This window comes from Chelonoidis abingdonii, chromosome 2 (assembly GCF_003597395.2).
Source record: "Chelonoidis abingdonii isolate Lonesome George chromosome 2, CheloAbing_2.0, whole genome shotgun sequence".
NCBI classification, from domain to species: Eukaryota; Metazoa; Chordata; order Testudines; family Testudinidae; genus Chelonoidis; species Chelonoidis abingdonii.
This window is the reverse complement of record NC_133770.1, coordinates 88,250,551-88,272,799: the sequence shown is the minus strand read 5'-3', so window position 1 is coordinate 88,272,799 and position 22,249 is coordinate 88,250,551. Positions and strand designations below refer to the sequence as shown.

The window sequence follows — 22,249 nt, the reverse complement described above, 5'->3', positions numbered from 1 at the left end:
AGTGTGGCCACCCTGCAGCGCTGTTCCTACAAAGCTGTACGAACACAGCTGTAACTCCCAGCGCTGCACATTTCCAAGTGTAGCCATATCCTGAGTCTGAGGAGATGCAGAGTGATCTTCCCATTGAACCAGGACCCAGAGCTGCTGACATTTGGTGGGGCCAGCTCCAGTTATCAGAGGGATTGTGCAGCTTGTTGCCTTGGCTGGACTGATACACAGAACCAACAGAGTGCTGTCTTCAGCTTCAGATCTTGAAGCGCGCCCACACAGCAAGTGTCTTGGACTCTGAAATCCAGAGGAGTGTACACTCTGCGGTGGGGTAAATGGTGGCAATGTAAATGCCAGTTACATGAGTTTCATTTAGCACTGTGTACTGTATTTGTTATTTGATTTTATTCAACTGTCCCCCCCATCCCCCATGGATTTAAATTAGTGGTGACATTTAATTTTAGTCTGTTATACTGTTTCTTTAAGTTGTTAAGTAAAGGTGTGAAAACTCGAATTTAAGTATCTTGGATGTATATTATTTATAATTGGTATTTTTTGAGTTCGACTCATCCCACAGATTATTATTATCAGAATGGGTTTATTCCTGGAGGTTCCCAAGCCACGCCATTGAATGTGTACAGGGGCTAGCCAGGTGGAGGCACTGCCAATTTTAACTTCCTTTAGGAGTAAAGGGACTGCAGCAGAGGGGTGGATAGAGGATACCTACCTATCCAACATCACCACTGGGATACCCAGGTAGTAGCGTAGCTAGGGGCGGCCGCTACCCCACTAAGCATGTTTCAAAAAATGGCGCCTTCGGGGTTAACATGGCACCAATGGCGCCAGCAGGGCCCACGCTCCACTCTGAAACTTGGCGCTGCCGGTGCTGGGCTCCTGCAGCAAGGCAGGCTCTGAGGCAGCAGCCAAGCTCCTTCTTCCAGCTGATCGGTGGCAGGGAGGGGCAGCCCGGGGGAAGAGAGCTGAGCTCCAGCAAGCTGCTAGCCGCTCCTGGGAGGTGGAGAGGCGGGGGCCCAGCTCCAGAAATACTTGGGGCTGGGTGTCCCCCCCGGCTCCCCCTGCGGCCCTGCCCCCCGTGCCTTCCCCGAGTGTCCCCTGGCCCCGACTTGCTGCCCCCGGCTCACCTTTCACGGGCTCCGGACCCTGTCTCTTCCCTGCGCTGCCTCCCGGCCGCAGGGTCCTAGTGCCCCCCCCCCCTCCGCTCACTGCCAAGGCAGACTGACTGAGCCTGCCCTTCCCCCTCAGACCCTTTCATTTTCCAGCAGGACCCTCCAGCAGCACAGTGGGGCCCCCCACCCACAGTCACCGCTCTTGCCCCATGCTAGGCAAGGAGGCAGCCCCATCCCTCAGTGAGGCTACAGTCAGGGGCAACAGCAGAGGGCAAGGTGCATGCAGCACCCCCCGGCACCCACTACGGGGGAAGCGAGGGAGATTCCTGGACCTGAGAGGGACCCTAGGAGCACATGCAGTGACAGTGGTGGGGGTGAGTGTGCTGCTGGAGGGGGGTGAGAAAGGGAGGGCTCCTCCTCCCCCAGAGCTTGCTGCTGCCAGCAGGGAAAGGGCTGGGGGAAATCCTCCTCTCTGGCTCCTCTCCTGGATCAGCCTGCCTGTACCCCAAACTCATCCCTAGCTCTACCCCACCCCAGAGTCCATACCCCCGTCAGAGCTTTCACCCCCTCCACCGCACCCTCAACCCTCTGCCTGAGCCCCTCCAGCACCCCAAATACCTTATCCCCAGTCCCAGCCAGAGTCCTCACCCCCTACACCCCTACTCTTTCCCTGAACCCCTCCCACACTCCAAACCCCTCATCTGCAGCCACAGCCCTCACCTCTGCACCCCTCCCATTCCCAAACTCCCTCCCAGAGCCTGCACCCCAATCCCCTGCCTCAGCCTAGGGCCTGCACCCCAGACCCCCTCCCTCACCCAAACTCCCTCCCAGAGCCTTTGGCAGGTGGGGGGCAGAATTTGGGCGGGGGCGGGTTCTGGACACCACCAAAATTTCTACAACATGCCACCCCTGGGCATGCCCCTCCAGTCATAGGGGCAGGGGCACCCACCCACCAGTCAACTGTTTATGGGGGCCATGGGTGCCGCAAGCCATCAGCTGTTCAGCCAGGGCAGGGGCAGTAGGGTAGCTAGGGGAGTGCTGTTTAGCTGGTTTTTGGCCACCAGCCAATCAGTGAGGGGAACTCTGCTCCTGGAGCAGGGGCTGGCTGGGCTGAGCTGAGCGATCCCACTTTCTTCTCCTACCTGCTTCTTGTGGCAGGCGTGCTTTCTCTGGCTCTGCAGCTCCTAACCTCTCACCCAACTAAAGGCAGCCAGTAGCAGCAGCTGGTAAGTGTATTTCAAAGGGGGTCTTGTGGTGAGGGTGACTGGGTGTGGAGACTGAAACCCCATCCCAGGGGGCTGTGCTGAGAGACAGCACCTGGCTGCTGGCAGGGTGGCCGTCTGCATTGTAGGGGTGGGAGGCACCAGCTGACACCCAGCTCTCTGCATCTGGCAGAAGGCTCTTGTGTTTTTATTTTAAGTACAACATAAATATGTATAAGGAATTTAAAAGTATGTAATTAGTAATTTGATATGTTGGGTGGCACCTTTTTTTATGTGTTCGCTCCCCCTGATGTTAGAACCTGGCTATGCCCCTGTACCCAGGATCTCCTTTAACGTCAACAACATCAGGCACACAGGTGAGTGTTGCCTGCTCCCAAGTAACCCAGGGAGGAAAGGGAGAATTACGCATGCTTCTACTGGGAGAACAGACTTCTGGTCCCTTGCACTATTTGGACTATTTAGAGTATCATCAGCTTCAGATACCTCTTTATTAGCTCCTTACACTGGGCAATGCAGATAATCTAGTCGGGGGGAGGGGAGGGGCTCAGTCTTGGAGCCCAGCACCAAATACTGGGCTCTGCCTCCCTTTAATGGAACGGGCAGGGACAGCAGAGCTCTTGTGGAGACTGTTGGGTGGGAAAAAGTGTGGAGTAAAGGGAGCCACAAAGGTTATGAGCCAGCACCTTGTGGGTGTCATTTACACTGTGGAAAATGAGTTAAAATACTACTGTCTCATGACGTTTCTGAGGTTGCCCAGCAAGCAAAATTATCTGCCAGATCTTAAACGGACTGAGGTGTGATTCTGAGGTCAACACTCACATTCTTTAGTCAAATCGGTACAGTATTTATATTCTCACTGCTGAAGAGTAAACGGTAACTTCTTTGGATAGCTGTTATCCCAATTCTAGAGCTGTGGTACTCAAGTAATAGAAGAAGAAGACTTTACCATTTTTAACTGTGAAGATAAAGAGCTCATTTATGAAGCGGCACTGAAAGAAAAACCTCAATTGCGAAGGTAAGTACGGATGGTAGGGGGGCACAAAAAATTACAGCTGTCTAATAATTAATGTATTCTCCTCAGTGTCAATAGTGTCAGTGGTACAATGTACCCAAAGCACCAGAAAAGGAGCAGGAGTTAGAATATTTTGTGAAGTTAAAATTACAAACATAAAATGATACCCCATTATGGCTAAGAGAAAACTCACAGATACTGTTTGATTGCACAGGTAGCTGGATGCCTGTGCAATGTGGCATTTTCTACCTGGTTTTAGCAATGTGGGAGGCAATGTGGAATTGATGGACATGTGGCTGGATCTGCTGTGGCAAATGCTATGATAGTACTTGGATCAATGTTGTGCTTAATTTATTCAGTCCAATGGCTACTTCATGTGATTTCGTGCATGCTGGTGAAGAGAGCGAGTAAGCGTGTGTCTACACATATTAAACAAAAAGCGTTCTTAACTTTGGTTAGCTAATTCACATTAGCTAATTTGGGTTCAAACAGCAGTGAATACTGGCAACTGCAGCTCACATTAATATGTATGAGGGAGCTTACGCTCGAACTTGAGCTGCTAACACAAATTGCTGTGTCTTTTCTGCTGTTTTAATCCAGGCGAGCTAACCCAAGCAAAGAACAAAACACACCTTTTATTCGCCATACCCTAAAACTGAATGTTTGAGTGGTTTGGCTAATCTTTAATAAGAATTGTCTTTAACTGAAGATAGTGCTGCTGGTATGTAAGAAAGAACATCCAATCTCTCACAATATTCTTTAGAAGTTTCCCACTGGTGCTGATGGGTGTTTGTTAGGATTTAGCACTTTCTCCATTGGATGCCTGAGGACTCCTTGTGTAAACCCTTCTGCACTTAGATGTGACTTCTGTGTAGCCAATCTAGAGTAAAGTGTTGGTGTAATATGGGACTTTTTGATCAAAATTTTCAAAAGCATCTGCTAATTTTATGTGCCTCCCTTTTGAGATGTCCTGTGACAGGGATGCAACCCCTCTGCTCCTGTCCTCTCCTACTGGCTCTAACACCTCTGGTTTGTAAACACCACCCTTTACAGTCCTATGTAGCAACTGTCTTTACAGTGACATACCAGCATCAGAACCCCTTGCCATAGAGGAGAGAGATCTCTCCACTAAGCGATTTCCTTTTACCTTGGTCTTGCTAGCATTTCTCCCCCCCCACACCCCTGCACTTCCTTCTTGTGTGCCTTTCTACTCTTCTAGTTAATGGGTTAACTAGCTCCTTAGCTCTCCCCAGCGCAGACTGATATTGTGATTAGCCCGAGCTTCCCTCAGTCAGGCCCTTCTCCAAGGAAATTAGGTGGACTTACAGTAACCAGAGTGCTGGTTCAGCTGCTGGTTCTCATACTGTCCCACACCTCCCCCCTTGTCTGGCAGAAAAGTTCCTCCTTCCCTGGGTTCTTATTACTTTACTGGAAGTGATGCTCTTCTGGTGTCATTCTTTGCCCCCAGGGTGCTCTTCCAAGGTCCCCTGATGGAGTTTGCTCATTCTCCACCCGCAAAAACCACAGTTGGTTTTCTGTCTCAGCCCATAGTTCTTCATGCCAGGGGCAACCCAGTGGGATACTCTCCCCACTTTTGTTGGCACCCCTCACCCTCCTGGTAACCCAGGGTCTCCAATTCCCCCAGACCTCCAAACTGCTCCTACTGTCCCTCCTCCCATCATTCAGATGGCATGGTTCTAGTGATCGCCCAACCCTCACCTGTGAACTCTGATTATCCTTATCATGCAAGGCTAATTCTATCCTCTCTTCCTTCTCCCTGCTTTCTCTAGGGGTCCTCCTGCCCCTTTCTACCTGGTTTTTGTTTCTCTAATGTTTTTTCACACCCCCTTCCGCCATGTCTAGTTTTGCATTCCCCTTCCCCAATGGTTTTATTTTTTTTCCAAGGGGGTCCCGGAATCCCCATCTAATTCCCTGATGGGAAGAGGCTCCAGTCAGTGCCTGGTGAAACGGGGTGGGATATGGTCACCACCACTCCAACCCCTTTTCATCAAAATTTCCCCTCAACTTCCAGAGGTACCTCGGCCATAAGGCAGAGTTTCTTATCTCCATGGAAGCATTTGAGCCACAGCCTTTCCCCCAGGAGCATCCAGTGGGGCTTCACCGGCCCCTCTTAACTAATGAGCAGGCTGAGGCAAGTCAACTAGACCCCTTTGACAGCTCCTCCCCAGCATTACAGAAACCATGAGTAGTTTCTTTCCCCTTCAATGTCCAAAACTCCTGGCCCAATTGCAGAACTCTGCAAACCCACATTCCATAGATTGGCAGCCTCTCTTTATGTGTCCTTGTCACCCGTACTGATAACACATGATACCCTGACAGCCAGCTGGAGTCACCCTAGGTTCTGCCCTCTTTTTCTCTGTCATCTTTCCAGCCCGCCAGATCTAGGATGGCCACCTTAACCACATCATAATCCTGTGCCTGCTCGTCATCTAGAGCCAGGTCAGTCACCTGAGCATCCCCTGTCAAATACGGTGTAGCCATAGAGCCCAGGTTCCCTACTCCCAATCTGCACTCATAGCTACTCTTTCAAAAGTGACCAAACATGCATTGGAGTCATCTGCAGGCCCATCTAGTGCCTTTGCTCACCTGCTGTTCCCTGCCACAGGATTCATCACACCTGAGAGTAGCTGCTGCTGTATATCAGCTTCCAGTGACAATGCTGGTTCTTAGCATTCTGTCCCACACCCAAGTTCAAGGTCACTCAAACCTGATCCTCAACGGTGATCCTCACTGGTGGGCCTGACAGGTGCTCAGCTAATCTGACAGTCAGGCCCTAATAGTCTTCCTGACTTCAGCTCCCTGAAATTGTAACCCTAATGAGGGAAAAGGGCAGGAATTCTAGAGCACTCCCACATAAATGGAAAATTGACCCCTCCATAGGTGAGGTCCTTAACATTCGATCTACCCTGACATCAACTGTGTTTCCCCTTCCCCTCCCATTCTTATATAAGGGCATGAAAATGGCAGCTGGTTTGACTGCAGGGGCATGATGGAGCAGAGCCTCTATTACTCCTGAGCTGCCATTGATGTAACTTACACCAGTGGCAGAAGTTAGAGTGGGCCTCCTGCTGTTCTAATGTTCAGGGGGGTCAGCTGGCCAAGCATCAGGGAGCTGCAACACATTCCCTGAAGCTGCCGCTCTCCACTACAAGCATAACTGGGACACTGAGGCCTTTACCTTTATTTTTATTTGCCAACATGATACATTGCTCCTCTGTAGTCAGATTGGGACTAGATGCATGAGGCAACTTCAGGAGACTGGAAATTCGAACTCAGGTTTGTTTTTATTGACCCTCCTTGATGACTGGGTCATCTGAGGGATTACATTAAAATAAACAAGCTAGATAGGTCAAATTTGCCTTAAGTTAGGCATTTTACATCAATATTTAGGTATATTTAAATAAAACTGACCAGGTTTTCAGTGCTGCTGAGTAGTGACAACCCTCACTGATTTCAAGAACAGTTAGCAATACTCATCTCTTTTGAAAAATGGCTTATTTGTATTTAGGTACCTAAATAAAAACATAGGTTTGGGCACCCACATGTGAAAATGTTGGTCATGCATGTTTTAAAAAAATGCTTGACAAGACTTGGCAACTGCAGACTCAGTGTTTGTTTCTGCCTATACAAGAGAGAGCGGTTGAGTTCAAATTACCACCTTGACTCTAGAGAAACTCCTCCACACGTGCTATAGAAGAAAAGATAATTACAGCCAGAGTTCAGAGCTTGTAATTTACAAAATATATTTGTAAAGTTAACTGTTAATCTCTAGTAAATTAGAACGGTGCATATTATACCATGGCACTAGCAAGGCTGATGTCCTGGGGAAAAATAGTTGTCACCTACTAGAAAAAAATTCAGATTTTTTTCTTCCACTCATAATTTTAAATAGACTTTGTGTGAAATCTCAAGCTGGAAGTCCTCAGTGAGCACGGCTGTCTCTGCCCTTTCTGAAGAAAAAATAATTTAGAAACAAGGAAATGATAAACAAACTGACGTGTTCAATACCTCTGTTTAATTGCTGCTTTAATTATGCACCATTAAATAACCCTGATTCCTAACCCACCTGGACAGCATACACAGTGATTGGGAATCCTCGAGAGTGCCATTCATTCAGGCTGAGAGCTGGGAACAGGATTTGGGCCTCAGTGCAATTTTCTAGATAACCAGACTCTCGAAATTCTTCTGCTCACAAACATACAATTTGGTGTTCCGTTTCTCATGGAAACACACCACATCCCTGATACACCACCCAGGAAAGTCACAAATTCATTGCCTCCCCAGTGCTAGCCTGTCTCCCTCTCATAGCTTGTAAAACTGAGTAGGAAACCCCGTGAGACGTTCTCTCATGGGCTTCCCCGTATTTCCCCTTTTCATTTTCATGGAAATGGAAGTGCTTAATTTGTAATGAAAGAGGAACTGGGGCTCAAGTAATTTTTTTTTACTTTTATACATGATGCGACAATCCCAGAGGTGTGGGGGCTATGAACTGCCGGACTTAGAGGTGCCCTGCCTCAGCCCTGGCAAGCTCTGGCACAAATTAAGCACTGGGGAATAGCCTCGCTCATGGGATTTTGGCAATAACAACAAAGTGCAGATGCTCACAAAAAATAAATCTAATGAAACCCAAAAGCTAGCCAAATATTTTCAAACCTCAAAAAAGCTTTGATTTGGTTTAGGCATTGTAGAGGGCATTCGACCGAAGTCCCAGGGGGAGCCAGCTGAAGTCACTCAATTAGGGTGAACTGCAAAGAATGGGGTAGACAATCCCCAAAGCTGGTGGATATTCTAATACTTAGATTTACCAAGTGAGCACTAAACAGCTTCTATAATACCTCACTGGCTACCCAGAAGCCAACAACACAGTTCCCTTAAAGCAACCCAGCCTCAGGCCTTCACCTAGTTACCCAAGTTAGATATAATGAAGATTAATGAAAACATTATTTCTAGGGCTCCCAAGCGATTTAAAAAAATCAATGGTGATTAACTGCGTTGTTAAACAATAATGGAATACCATTTATTTGAATATTTTGGATGTTTTCTACATTTTCAAATATATTGATTTCAATTAAAACACGGAATACAAAGTGGACAGTGCTCACTTCATATTTATTTTTATTACAAACATTTGCACTGTAAAAAACTAAAGAAATAGTATTTTTCAATTCACCTTATACAATTACTGTAGTGCAATCTCTATCATGAAAGTTGAATTTACAAATATAGAATTATGTACAAAAAATAACTGCACTGAAAAATAAAACAATGTAAAACTTTAGAGCCTGCAAGTCCAATCAGTCCTACTTTAGCCAATCACTCAGACAAACAAACTTGGTTACAATTTGCAGGAGATAATGCTGCCTGCTTCTTGTTCACAATGTTACCTGAAAATGAGAACATGTGTTTGCATGGCACTGTTGTAGCTGGCCTTGCAAGATAGTTACATCCCAGATGCGCTAAAGATTCATATGTTCCTTCATCTTCAACCACCATTCCATAGGACATGCGTCCATGCTGAGGATGGGTTCTACTTGATAACGATCTTGCTTGATAACAGTCCAAAGCAGAGTGGACTGACGTATGTTAATTTTCAACATCTGAGTCAGATGCCACCAGCAGAAGGTTGATTTTTCTGTTTTCGTGGTCAGGTTCTGAAGTTTCCACATCTGAGTGTTGCCCTTTTAAGGCTTCTGAAAGCATGCTCCATGCCTCATCCCTCTCAGATTTCAGAAGGCACTTCAGATTCTTAAACCTTGAGTTGAGTGCTGTAGATATTTTTAGATATCTCACATTGGTATCTTTGTGTTTTATCAAATCTGCTGTGAAAGTGTTTTTAAAACAAACATATGCTGACCCATCATCCAAGACTGCTATAACATGAAGTATGTCAGAATGCAGGTAAAACAGAGCTGAAGACATACAGTTCTCCCCCAAGGAGTTCAGTCACAAATTTAATTAATGCATTGTTTTTTAACCAACGTCATCGGCATGGAAGCATATCCTCTGGAATGGTGGCCGAAGCATGAATGGGCATATGAATGTTTAGCATATCTTGGAATGCCAGCTACAAAAGTGCCATGCAAACACCTGTTCTCACTTTCAGGTGACATTGTAAATAAGAAGCAGACAACAGCATCTCCTGTAAATGTAAACAAACTTGTTTGTCTGAGCGATTGGCCAAACAAGAAGTAGGACTGAGTGGACTTGTAGGCTCTAAAGTTTTAATTGTTTTGTTTTTCAATGCAGTTATTTTTTGTACATAGTTCTACATTTGTAAGTTCAACTTTCATGATAAAGAGATTGCACTACAGTACTTGTATGAAGTGAATTGAAAAATACTATATATTTTGTTTATCCTTTTTACAGTTCAAATATTTGTAATAAAAATAATACAAAGTGAGCACTGTACACTTTGTATTCTGTGTTGTAATAGAAATCAATATATTTGAAGATGTAGAAAAACATCCAAAAATATTTAATAAATTTCAATTGGTATTCTATTGTTTAACAGCATGATTCATTGCGATTAATTTTTTAAATCAAAATTAATTTTTTTAGTTAATCATGTGAGTTAACTGCGATTGACAGCCCTACTTATTTCATCATGTAAAAAAGTTCTACCAACCCCAAGGATCAGACACATTATCTCCCAGGTTAATAAATATTCCAGATCTTACCCAAATACATGCTTACAGCCAATTCTTATTAACTAAACTAAAATTTATTTAAAAAGAAAAGAGAGAGAGTATGGTTAAAAGATCAATATACGTACAGACATGAGTTCAATACTTGAGGTGCAGACTCATAGCAGAGATGGTAAGCTTTATAGTTGCAAAGAGTTCTTTTAGATTTTAGTCCAATGCCCAATATTATATTCAGGGTGGACCAGTCAGCACTGGGATCTCAATCTTGTGGCTTAAGCTTCCTCTGCATTGAAGCATCAAGGAGATCTGAGATGACAGGATCAGGACTCAAAGGTCTTTTTATTGCAGTGTTCTAGCATCCACTTGACCATACAATCCCGGGCAAACAATTGGTTTTTGATGTAACCTTCTGCTTCTTTAATACGGCCAGCAATTAGTTACACAAATTAACATAGGACAATTTATTCATTAGGCAGTATATCGCAAACTTCAAAGAGACATATAGACAATGACAGTATTTCACTCACAATTTATCTAAATGTTCATATTCCCTTTTGATCTCTGAATCCATAGGTATAGTGACAGGAACTGTCTGTTTCCATGGCTAACATTTATGAGTACACATATACAATTAGTATCACCCCTAACTTTAACAATATAGGTTTGCATTTCAAAGTTCTAACCTATCTAGCATCAAATGGCCTTAATGACCATTTCTAACTTGTCTCCACAGGCTGACTCTGGGCAGGGCCGGCTCTAGCCATTTCGCTGCCCCAAGCACGGCGGCAGGCCGCGGGGGGCACTCTGCCGCTCGCCGGTCCCGCGGGACCAGCGGACCCTCAGCAGGCACGCCTGTGGGAGGTCCACCAGAGCTGCCTGCCGCCCTCCCAGCAACCGGCAGAGCTCTCCCCGCAGCATGCCGCCCCAAGCACGTGCTTGGCATGCTGGGGCCTGGAGCCGGCCCTGACTCTGGGTTAGTTAGCCTGCAGGATGCTTAACCCTTTCTTGCCATGTGTTACACTCTTTATAAGATTTGTTGCAAGTATATAACAGTGGTAGAAATGATTTGCATGATTATATTTTAATTAGATAATGTCACAGGTCAAAGTGTTCCTTTACCTGAACAGGCTAGCCTATCCTCAGAACCAAATTCTACCCCTTTATAGCCTGTGCAACCCTGTTGACTTCAGTGGGGTTGTGTAGGGTATCAGGGCAGAACTGTGCCTAGATACTTACTAAAAAATAGGATTGTTGGATTGTATTGTAAATTTTGTGCTCCTAAACAGGTCACCTCATGATGAATAATTCAACTGAGTCAAATCATCTCTCTACCCTTGATGATGATTATTATTATCCTGAGTTTGGCTCCGTCTGCAGCACAGAGAATATCAAGATCTTTGGATCAGTATTTTTTCCAGTCCTTTACTGTGTGGTGTTTGTGTTCGGCTTGGTGGGAAACAGCTTGGTCATTTGCGTTCTGATAGTCTGCAAGAAACTGACCAGCATGACTGATGTGTATTTGCTGAACCTCGCCATCTCTGACCTGCTTTTTGTTTTCTCCCTTCCCTTCCTGGCTCATTATGCTTCAGATCAATGGACTTTTGGAAATGCAATGTGTAAAACAATATGTGGAGTTTACTACATTGGCTTCTACAGCAGCATATTCTTCATAACCCTCATGAGCATAGACAGGTACTTAGCCATTGTCCATGCTGTGTACGCTCTGAAAGTTCGAACAACCATGCTCAGCACTGTTATAAGCCTCGCCATTTGGTCAGTGGCCATTTTAGCTTCAATACCAAATATCTTTTTTATCCAAGAACTTAATGAAGATGGCAGTGTGAAGTGTGCTCCTTATTACCAAGATAATAGGACTACTTGGAAACTTTTAACCAATTCTAAAGTCAATGTTTTGGGCCTCTTGATCCCGCTTGGCATTCTCATTTTCTGCTACTCCCATATCTTGAAAAATCTGCAGAGATGCATGAACCGAAACAAGTATAAAGCGATGAAGCTGGTTTTTGTTGTTGTAGTTGTGTTTTTCCTCTTCTGGGCACCCTTCAACATTGCGCTTTTTATGGACTCTTTGCGAAGCCTGCACATCATAGATGACTGTGAGACGAGCAAAAGGCTAGACCTGGCCCTTCAAGTGACTGAAATCATCTCCTTCATCCACTGCTGCCTGAACCCAGTGATCTACGCTTTTGTGGGTGAAAAGTTTAAGAAATACCTTCATGAAATATTCAGAAAACATGCAAGATTCTTATTGATTTGCAAAGACCACAGTGTCTTTCAGAATCACTATAGCATCTCTTCCATGCGCACCCAATCCTCACATTCTTCTGTTATTGACCCTGTCATATAAAATAGAATGGGCCAAATACAACCATTCAAGGATGTATTTAGTGTGATATAAGTATCAGTGACTTTGAAAGAAAATACTCCAGGCAGCTCAGTAAATACATTACTTCACATTGTAGTTGGGAGGACTTAGCTTTCAATTAAAGCTCTCTCTTACCCTAGTAATGACTAGTATAAAAGCTCAGACAATGTTATAATTTTGGTGTTCTTAAATGTTTTAATTTGAGCTTCATATGTATAATATGCTACCTTACAAGGAGAACCAGGCTGTTATCAATATTATTATTTTTAATCCTACAGGTCACTCAAGTGCTCAGGGACCTGTGGATATGTATAAGACATGTAACTATCAACCTAATTTATTAGCTTAGTTTTATAGTATTATTCCAGTTATCCAGATTCCCTTTATTCAGAAATCCTAATTACCCAAATCTACAGTGTGTCCAACCTTATGTTAGTTCATCACACACACAACTTCTCAATTAGCCTCTTTGCACCTGTAAGCTCTAATCAACAGCTTTGTATTTTGTATAGCGGATCTCAAGAAAGTTATTTTTTACTCGTTTTAATAAAGTACAAAGTATTAAGCTAACATCAGCATTACTCCCTCTGTTCCCTGTATTTCTATAACAGTGATACTGCACCTCAAAATAGCACTTCCATTTATCCAAAAACCTGGTTAGTCAAAAGACTGAGACATTCCCCAAACCAATGGGATTTAACAGTAATGTATGTTGTTACTGGTGGTTTAAAAAAAAAATAATTTCCTGATGTATACTGCTTTTTTTCTGGTTGAGTTTAATAGCCCCCGTTTTTAAAAAATGTACAATAGAAATTGAGAGTTACAAACAACAAAGTTATGAACTGACTGGTCAACCATACACCTCATTTGCAGTAGAAGTACCCATTAAGGCAGAAGAAGAGACAAAAAAAATAAAACAAAAAGCAAATACAGCACAGTACTGTATTAAACTTAAACTACTAAGAAAAAGGAAAGTTCATAAAAAAAATTGACAAGGCAAGGAAAATATTTCTGTGCTTGTTTCATTTAAATTAAGATGGTTAATAGCAGAAATTTTCTTCTGCATAGTAAAGCTTCAAAGCTGCATTAAGTCAATGTTCAGTTGTAATCTTTTGAAAGAACAACCATAATGTTTTGTGCAGAGTTAGGAACATTTCAGAGTTACGAACAACCTCCATTCCCGAGATGTTTGTAACTTGGAGGTTCTTCTGTATTTGATAGTATATACTTACTATAAACATTAGAGTAATGGAAGTATACTTAATTCTGAGTATGGAAGTATGCTTAATTATTCTTGTGAATAGTTTAATTTACATCGAGACAACTTGTATGAGTAAAGGTTTCCAGGAATTTGCTCTAAATGAGAAGACAAGGAGGATTATATCTAAAGGTATGTCTACACAACAAAGAAAACACATGGCTGGGACTGGGACTCCCAGAGCTCAGGCTGTGGGGCTGTGTCATTGCTGAATAGATTTCTGGGCTTGCACTGGAGCCTGAGCTCAAAGACCATCCCATCCTGCAGGGTCCTAGAGCCTAGGCTCCAGCCTGAGCCTAAAAGTCTATACAGCCATGAAACAGCCCTTCAACCCAAGCTCTGTGAGCCTGAGTCCTAGCGCAGGGCAGCCGCAAATGTCTATTGCTGTGTGGCCATATCCTAAGGCTCTAAAGCCTTAAAGATGGTACATAGGGCTGGTAGTGGTAGAATCAGCATTTCAATGGCATACTGAATATTCAGCACACACTGTTTATCAGTGATACTAAACCTTTAAAAAAGGAAGGGCGACTTTATTTCTTTTTCCTTTTTGGTTCATCTCTGTCATCTCCTCTACTGTCTTTCTATTCTCTTTCCTTTCCCAGTTTATTAAAAAAATAAACTGTGTACTTTTAATGCCTTTCTATTTTTTCCTCATTTTTTGCTCCCTCATCCCCATAGATCAGAAGGCACCTCAGGTTGGTGGAACATACACTGATGGCTCTTTGGTTTACTAAAACCAGTGATACCTTGTACAGAAAACAAAACATGGATCAAATTTGTCTCTGAAATAACCCTTAGGCACTCAGTGTTATACAAAGATTAATTTGGTTTAATAATTCAAAATTAGAAGCCATATTTTTCATTTTAAAATATGCTTGCATTTCTTTCTCCGTGACAGAAGAAAACAGAGTAGAGATCCAGACAGGAAATATAGCTAGCTAGCTAGATGAGACAGATCATTGGAACCGTCAGTCTTAGGGAGAGACTCAAACATTTTAACATTTGGGTGTTTTCTTCAGCAACAAGTTATCTGTTTTCTTCATAACTTTTATGTGAATTGCACAAAATGCAAACAGTGAATACCAATAAAATAAATACAGATAATAAAGTTTAAAAAGTAAAGTTTAATATGATAATATACTACTATGTCCCCCCTTTTAAAAAAAATTGTGACCAAAATTGAGCACATTTCCTTATGATGAGAGTATGACATTATATAATATAATTTATATATTATTTCCATATTACCTAATTTCAACTTCTTAATACTAATCTATTAGGATATAAAACTTACTGAGGACAATGCAAAATTCAGGAGAACCAGAGCCCTGCAAATCCACGGATATCCACTTTATATCCGAGGATGCAGTTGTATTATCTACCATGTTTGCCAATCAGATGTTGATACAATGAGATTCCTGCGTGTACTTCCAGGAGACACAAAGCCCCCCATCCCCAAAGAGAGAGAAGTGTCACATAGACCAACTCACAGAAAAGTCCACCTGTCTCCCTGTAGAAACAGACAAAATATTCCCTCCCCACCTCCTGTCCTGCCCCATATACAGTGAAAGGAGAGGTGATACAGATCAAGACAAGCAGCAAAATCCCCCATGCTCCTATTGGTGATCCCTGCTCCAAGGCAGAGGGCAAAAGCAGCACATGGCAGTGAGGGGAGAGACAGCTGAACTGCCTGGCAATTGATAACCTGCTGGGCAGCTGCCGCACAGAGAACTTAGGGGAACTGACTGGGGGGCTGCCGGTCCACCCTGCTTCCAAGCTCCCACCAGCTCGCTCCAACGGGCTGCTCTTCCTGCAAGCAATGGACAAAGCAGGCGGCTGCCAAATAACATTATAAGGGAGAACTGCACAACTTTAAATGAGCATGTTCCCTAATAGATCAGTGACATAACAATGAAACAATGCAACAACATTAACCAGGAGGACGTTAAGTGGAGAGTTACTGTACAATATATTTAACATAGAAATTATATTAAAGAGAAGATAAATGTAACATAACAGGGTAAAACACTAGTCTCAGGATCACCAGTGACCCTTCTTATAATACCCATGAATTTCCCCAGTTATGTGACCTAATATAGCAAATGTAAAATTAGTGTCCCATTGGTATATGTACTTTTTAGGGTCCCTGGATGACCTGTGATCACGATATCGTCTGTGCAGCAGTAGACTCACATGTGGGATAAGGTGGTAAGTCCTTCCACAAATTTAGTAGGGCAAAGGCACCAGGTAATAAAATACCCAAACCTTTACCCCCTGGTTTGAGAACACAGTTCAAGGTGTGAAGGGTCTTCCAAATAATTTTCCTGACTAGCTAACTAAAAGATGGTGACTCACAACTCTGTAATGGATCTTCAGGTTCAGAGATGGCTCTGGGCTCCTCAGTCACTGCAGAGGGCTGATGTTTGCTGCTGACAGGCGTCCTCTTCATGCAGGAGTTAGGCTGCTTCTGGTGCCAGAATTTCCCCTCACCACCAACGGGTGCAGGGCTCAAGGTGCGGCTTACAAATCTATACTAAACTTCTAATCTCCCGCCCTAGTGCTCAGACCCACTCACAGCAGGTGGGCAGCCATGGACTAGCAGCCAGAGCAGTGGTGCCATGTGGTGACTGATCTCACCTAGAGAGCTGGAAGCTTAACTCAGTCTGGCTGGGGGAAATTTTCCCAACAAAGCTCTACACAATGAGTCACCTTGGAGCTGGAAAGGCTCAAGCTGAGGGATCTTGCTGTCGAGTCCCCAAAGGCCAGTTCTCCGGGGAAGCCCTGCATGCAGGCCTGGGACTCACCAGTGCCCAACACAGCAAGTCCTGCCCTTGCCCTGGCTGGCTCCAGACTGCTCCAAACTGGCTTCTCCCACCCCTGAGCTCCCAGGGAAGGGCTTTTCACTCCCTATTGGTCAGGCTGGCTCTTCTTCCTGGGCTTTCACTTGTCAATCATTTGAGTCTGCCCCTTCCTCTGAGCAAGCACACCAGCCATCTTTCCCCAAACCAAGAGGGACCCGTGTTCTCCTAAACAATGTCTCTCCTCTCTCCCTCTTGGCTGCTGAGCAGACTCTGAGTCTGCCTTTGGGTCCCACTTCCTTCAGGACAGTGTGCCTCTCCCTGAGCTACCAGCACAACAGAGCCCCAGGAATCTAGGTAAGCTCCTTGGGATTTCTACAGCATGGCGGCAGTCCCAGCCATGGTGAGTACAGCCCTGGAGATTGGGGGGATTGGCGATAGGAGGAGGGATAGCTGATGGGCATGAGTTTATGTGTATAGGGTGACTGAACTGAATACTGGCACTGTTTTCCACAGTCGGTGGTGTTTTTAGCTGATATCTCACTCCTGAGGCTAATAGAGGCTGAAAGTGAACAGCTCCTGCAGTTGTCAGGGTGCCACCAGGACCGTATGATACTTACCTGTGTGTGCTGCAGTGGTAATTGCTGAGTGGTGTGAGAAAGTGTCCTACGGCAGTGGAAGAAATAAGACAGCCACCCTCCCCCACAAACCTTCAGCAGAGAATTGCAGGCTACCTGCAGGAAAGTTTCATCAGGATATCGATTCATGGGACATCCCAGTGCATGTAAACAAACAGTTTACAAAAAAAATAGGGGCCACCTCTGCTTAACTGTACAGGGGAATGAAAAGCAAATAGGACTGTTTCCTCTGTTGGTTATTTAACTACCTCTTCTAGCACAAGTTAAAAAGAGTACATGAACAGATGTGTCCTGCTACTTTGGGGTTCCAGTCCTGTAATTTCAAAACAAACTGCATACTTGCCAGAGGTTCCTTCCCCTGCATCAAGCTCCTCCATGCTCAACTATAGGGACTGGCTGGATTGTGCAGGACTCAAAAACATGTCCTGGCTCACTGTGCTGCTGGATCCCCCAGTCACCTGTTCCCCCATAATCCTGCTCCTCTTCCTTGTCCACATGCTTGCTGTTCACAGTGATGGCCTGTGATGACACTGGCTCCTCCAAAGTAACCACAGGCCTCTTGGGGGTAGTGCGCGGTCTCTGCTGAGGATGACATGTAGTTCTTTGTAAAAGCAGCACGTCTGCAGCTCCACACAAGAGTGATTGTTGGCCTCTCTTGCCTTCTGGTACACTTGCCGCAGCTCCTTGGCTTTCATGTGGCACTGCTGCAGGTCTGTCTTGTAGTTCTTCTCCTCCATGCCCTGAGCAATCTGCTCATAGATGTGATGTTTCTGTGTCCAGATCGGAGCTGTGCCTGCAGAGCCTCTTCTCCCCACAGACCCAGGAGATCCAACACCTCCTGTGTATACCAGGCAGGAGTGTATCTGCAGTGTGGAGCAGGCATGGTCAGCTGGGCAGTTGTTAGGCGTGCTTGAGAGTAACTAGGTGAGCTGGACAACCAGGAAACGGAATTTCAAAAATTCAGGGGGCTTTAAAGGGTACTGGGGAGGGGCAGTTTCATGTGTTCCTGGCTGCTGGCAGTGGAGTTCAAAACAGTGGCCAGAGCGGTCAAGAAGGGGCATTGTGGAACACCTCCTGTCATGCAGTTATAGATCACAATATTTAAAGCAAACATTTACACCACAAACAAGTAATAAGCTAGCTAACTATAGGCTCCCAAGTCGTAGTCATTTTATCCAACATAGCACTCACTTGGGTTAACAAAATCCACTGACATGATCAGTACAGTTTTCAGTTTCCATGTGGCCTCTCTTAAAACAACAAACCACCCCAAAAAGCAAAGACAATTCCAGACAAAAATAACAAAACATTAAAGTGCCAAATTCTCCCTGGTGCAAATTGGCATCGCTCCATTGATTACATCAGCAAAAGCAGCAAAGAATCCTGTGGCCCCTTTTTACAGATCCAGACTGCTTTTACAGATCCAGACTAACACGGCTACCCTTCTGATACTTGACATCAGCAAAGAATATGGTCCCAAATCCATTAAGTCAAAACGACTTTATTAGAATGCTGTGGTTATGAAAAAAAAATGAAAGTGAGGAAATTCATAATTAAGGTTCTTCAGCCAACTGTACTTTTGATGCTAATTGTTATTTGTAATATCTATTGTAAATAGTTAATGTTTTCTGATCTATTTTTCATCTAGCTGGGATATATTAATGGAAAAAAGCTGCCTTATTTTGTTATGGAGTTGGCTTATGTTGTTGGAGTTATTGGAAGTTTATGTAGAGTCACTGGAGTTCATGCCTACACTGCATCTGATAATGTCTCTTAAATGTTCTTTTGTGGAGTTTCAAATACTAAAGGATTGTTATTCACGCTGAGAAAATTGTCCGAGGAGTCTCTCAAATGTGCACAGTAATGGTATTCCTCACCGCCACCTCACAATAAACAGGAGATCAGACAAAGTTACAGAAAAGAAAATGTCGAGAGAAGAATTGCTTGGTTCCTACTAGCTGAAGCCTCTGCTATCTGGTCCCCACAGCTGTATGCAATTCAGTTGTACTGGTTTTATAAAAAGAATTTCTATCAGTGCTTCTTGAGAAAAGGTCGTTCAAAATGGACCATTTGTGCGCCTTGATGTTGTGCTGATAACTTCTGTTAGTCACTCAGATACCCTGGTGAGAGGGGTGTATTTAGATAGAAAATGTGAAATGATCACGAGGACTGAATGTTTGTTTTGGGCTTTCTCAAAAATCATGGGCTGCCGGAGATCTGAGCCTCAGCCCTCTCCAGTTACTGGAACCAGAGCTTTTGCTAACCCATAAGTTCTTTTTCATAGCAACAGGCATAATTACCCATCATGCCCACATTTATTTTTATTTGCCAAGATGATACATTGCTGCTCTGTAGTCAGATTGGGGCTAGGTACATGAAGTAACTTCAGGAGACCTTGGAAATTCAGACTCAGATGTGTTTATATTGAACCTCCTTGATGATTGGCAAATCCAGGGGATTACCTTATAATAAACAAGCTAGATAGGTCAAACTTGCCTTTAGTTAGGCATCTACTTCATTATTTAGTTATATTTAAATAAAAAATGGTCAGGTTTGCAGTGCTGCTGAGCACTCACAATTCTTATTGACTTCCAGACTAGTTAGCAATGTTCATCTCATTTGAAAAAACGGCTACTTTTATCTAGTTATCTAAATACAAACGAGGGTTGGGCAACCACATATGAAAATTTTAGCCAGCCATGTTTTAAAAAAAATTCTTGACAAGAATTGGCAACTGCAGATTTAGTGTTTGTTTCTGCCTAAACAAGTGAGAGAACGAGCAAGTGTGTTCAAATTAACACCTTGACTCTGTAGGAACGCCACACGTACTGTAGATGCAAAAGATAATTGCACCCAGCGTGCAGTGATGATAAGCAGAGCTTGTAATTTACAAAATATATTTGTAAAGTTAACTGTTTGTCTCTAGTAAATTAGAAAGGTGCATATTATAGCATGGCACTAGCAAGGCTGCAGTCCTTGGGAAAAGTGGTTGTCACCTACTAAGAAAAAAATTCAGATGCTTTTTTTTTTCTTTTGCACTCATAATTCTAAATTGACTTTGTGTGAAATCTCAGGCTGGATGTGTGCAGTCCTCTGTGAGCAAGGCTGTCTGCCCTTTCTGAAGAAAACATAGTTTAGAAACAAGGAAATTATAAACAATAGGGTGCTCAGCATGCTCACTATCTCGGTTTTATTGATGCTTTAATTATGTACCATGAAGTCAGTCTGGTTCCTGACCCACTGAACAGGATACCCAAGTGAATGGGAATCCCCGTGAGTACCATTCATTCAGGCTGAGCACTGGGGAGCGGACTTGGGCCTAAGTGCATTATCTAGTTAATCAGACTTTCAAAATCCTTTTGCTCGCTAACATACTACTTGTTGTTCCTCTTATAGAAACACATCATGTCCCTGATACACCACCCAGGAAAGTCACAAATCCATTGCCTCCCCAATGCTACCTTGTCTCCCTCTCTGCTTCGCTTGTAAAACTGAGCAGGAAACCCTGTGAAAAGTTCTCTCATGGGCTTCCCAGTATTTCCTCTTTTCATTTTCATGGAAATGGTTTGGGGAGAGCAGTGCTTAATTTGCAGTGAAAGAGGTGCTGGGGCTCAAACAATTAGATGCCAGGGTGCAAGCATGTTTTTTACTTTCATAACTGAAAGAGGAAGTCCAGAGATGCTGAGGCTATGAACTGCCAAGCCCAGAAGTGCCGAAGCTCAGCCCTGGCAAGCCTTGGCACAAATTAAGCACTGGGGAACCTTTCTTGTGGGATTTTGACAAAAATAACTGAAAGCAGAGATGCTCACAAAAAATAAATCTAATGAAACCGCAAAGTTAGCCAAATATCTTCAAACTTCAGAAAAAGCTTTGATTTGGTTCAGATGTTGTATGAGGCTTGAGGGCAAAATGTTCTTTTACCTGAACAAGCTAGACTGTCCTCAGGGCCAAATTCTATCCCATTACAGCCTGTGCAATCCTGTTAACTTCTGTGATGTGTCAGGGCAGAATTGTGCCTAGATTACTAACTGAACAAGTCACCTCATGATGAATTATTCAACTGAGACAAGTCTTCTACTTTTTATGATTATTATTCCAAGTGGGCTCCACCTGCAGCACACGGATCTTTCAAGATCTTTGGATCAGTATTTTTTCCAGTCTTTTACTGTGTGTTCATGTTCAGCTTGGTGGGAAGCAGCTTGGTTATCTGTGTTCTGGTAGTTTGCAAGAAATTGACCAGCCTGAGTGATGTCTATTTGCTGAACTTCGCCATTGCTGGCCTTCTTTATGTTTTCTCCCGGCCCTTCCTGGCTCATTATGCTTCAGGCCAATGGACTTTTGGAAACACAGTATGTAAATTAATATGCGGAATTTACTACATTTGCTTCATCAGCACCATATTCTTCATAACCCTCAGGCATAGACAGGTACTTAGTCATTATCCATGCTGTGTATGCTTGGAAAGTTCAAATAACCCTGCTTAGCATTGTTATAAGCCTCGACGTTTGGTCAGTGACCATTTTTGCTTCAGTACCAAATATTTTATTTATCCAAGAATTTAATGAAGATGGCATTATCAAATGTGCTTCTTATTACCAGTATAATAGGACCATTGGAAACTTTTAACCAATCTTGAAGTCAATATATTGGGCTTCTTGATCCCGTCTGGCACTCTCATTTTCTGCTACTCCCACATCTTGTAAAACCTGCAGAGATGCATGAACCGAAGCAAGCATAAAGCTGGTTTTCGTTGTTGTAGTTGTGTCTTTCCTCTTCTGGGTGCCCTTCAACATTGCAAAGGCTTCTTTGCAAAGGCTGCACATCATAGATCATTGCGAGATGAGCAAAAACCTAGATCTGTCCCTGCAGGTGACTGAAACCATCTCCTTCATCCACTGCTGCCTGAACCCAGTGATCTACGCTTTTGTGGGTGAAAAGTTCAAGAAATACCTTCATGAAATATTCAGAAAACATGCATGATTCTTATTGACTTGCAAAGACCACAATGTCTTTCAGAGTAACTATAAGCACCTCTTTCATGAGCACCCAGTCCTCGTGTTCTTCTGTTATTGACCCTGTCCTGTAAAATAGAGTGGGCCAAATACAACCATTCAGGGGTGCATTTGATGTGATATAATATCAGTGACTTTGAAAGAA

The 22,249-nt window shown here is 43.8% G+C and overlaps 1 protein-coding gene and 1 pseudogene across 1 annotated transcript; both read left to right on the top strand.

Annotated features, from left to right (window-relative positions):
* The first annotated feature begins 11,309 nt into the window (after window positions 1–11,309).
* Window positions 11,310–12,907, top strand: LOC116825609 (C-C chemokine receptor type 8-like). Its single transcript, XM_032781748.2, has one exon. The coding sequence runs from the start codon at window positions 11,310–11,312 to the stop codon at window positions 12,378–12,380; it is 1,071 nt and encodes a 356-aa protein (XP_032637639.1). The 3' UTR covers window positions 12,381–12,907.
* A 3,929-nt stretch (window positions 12,908–16,836) lies between these two features.
* Window positions 16,837–22,072, top strand: LOC116825591 (C-C chemokine receptor type 8-like; annotated as a pseudogene).
* Window positions 22,073–22,249: the final 177 nt, after the last annotated feature.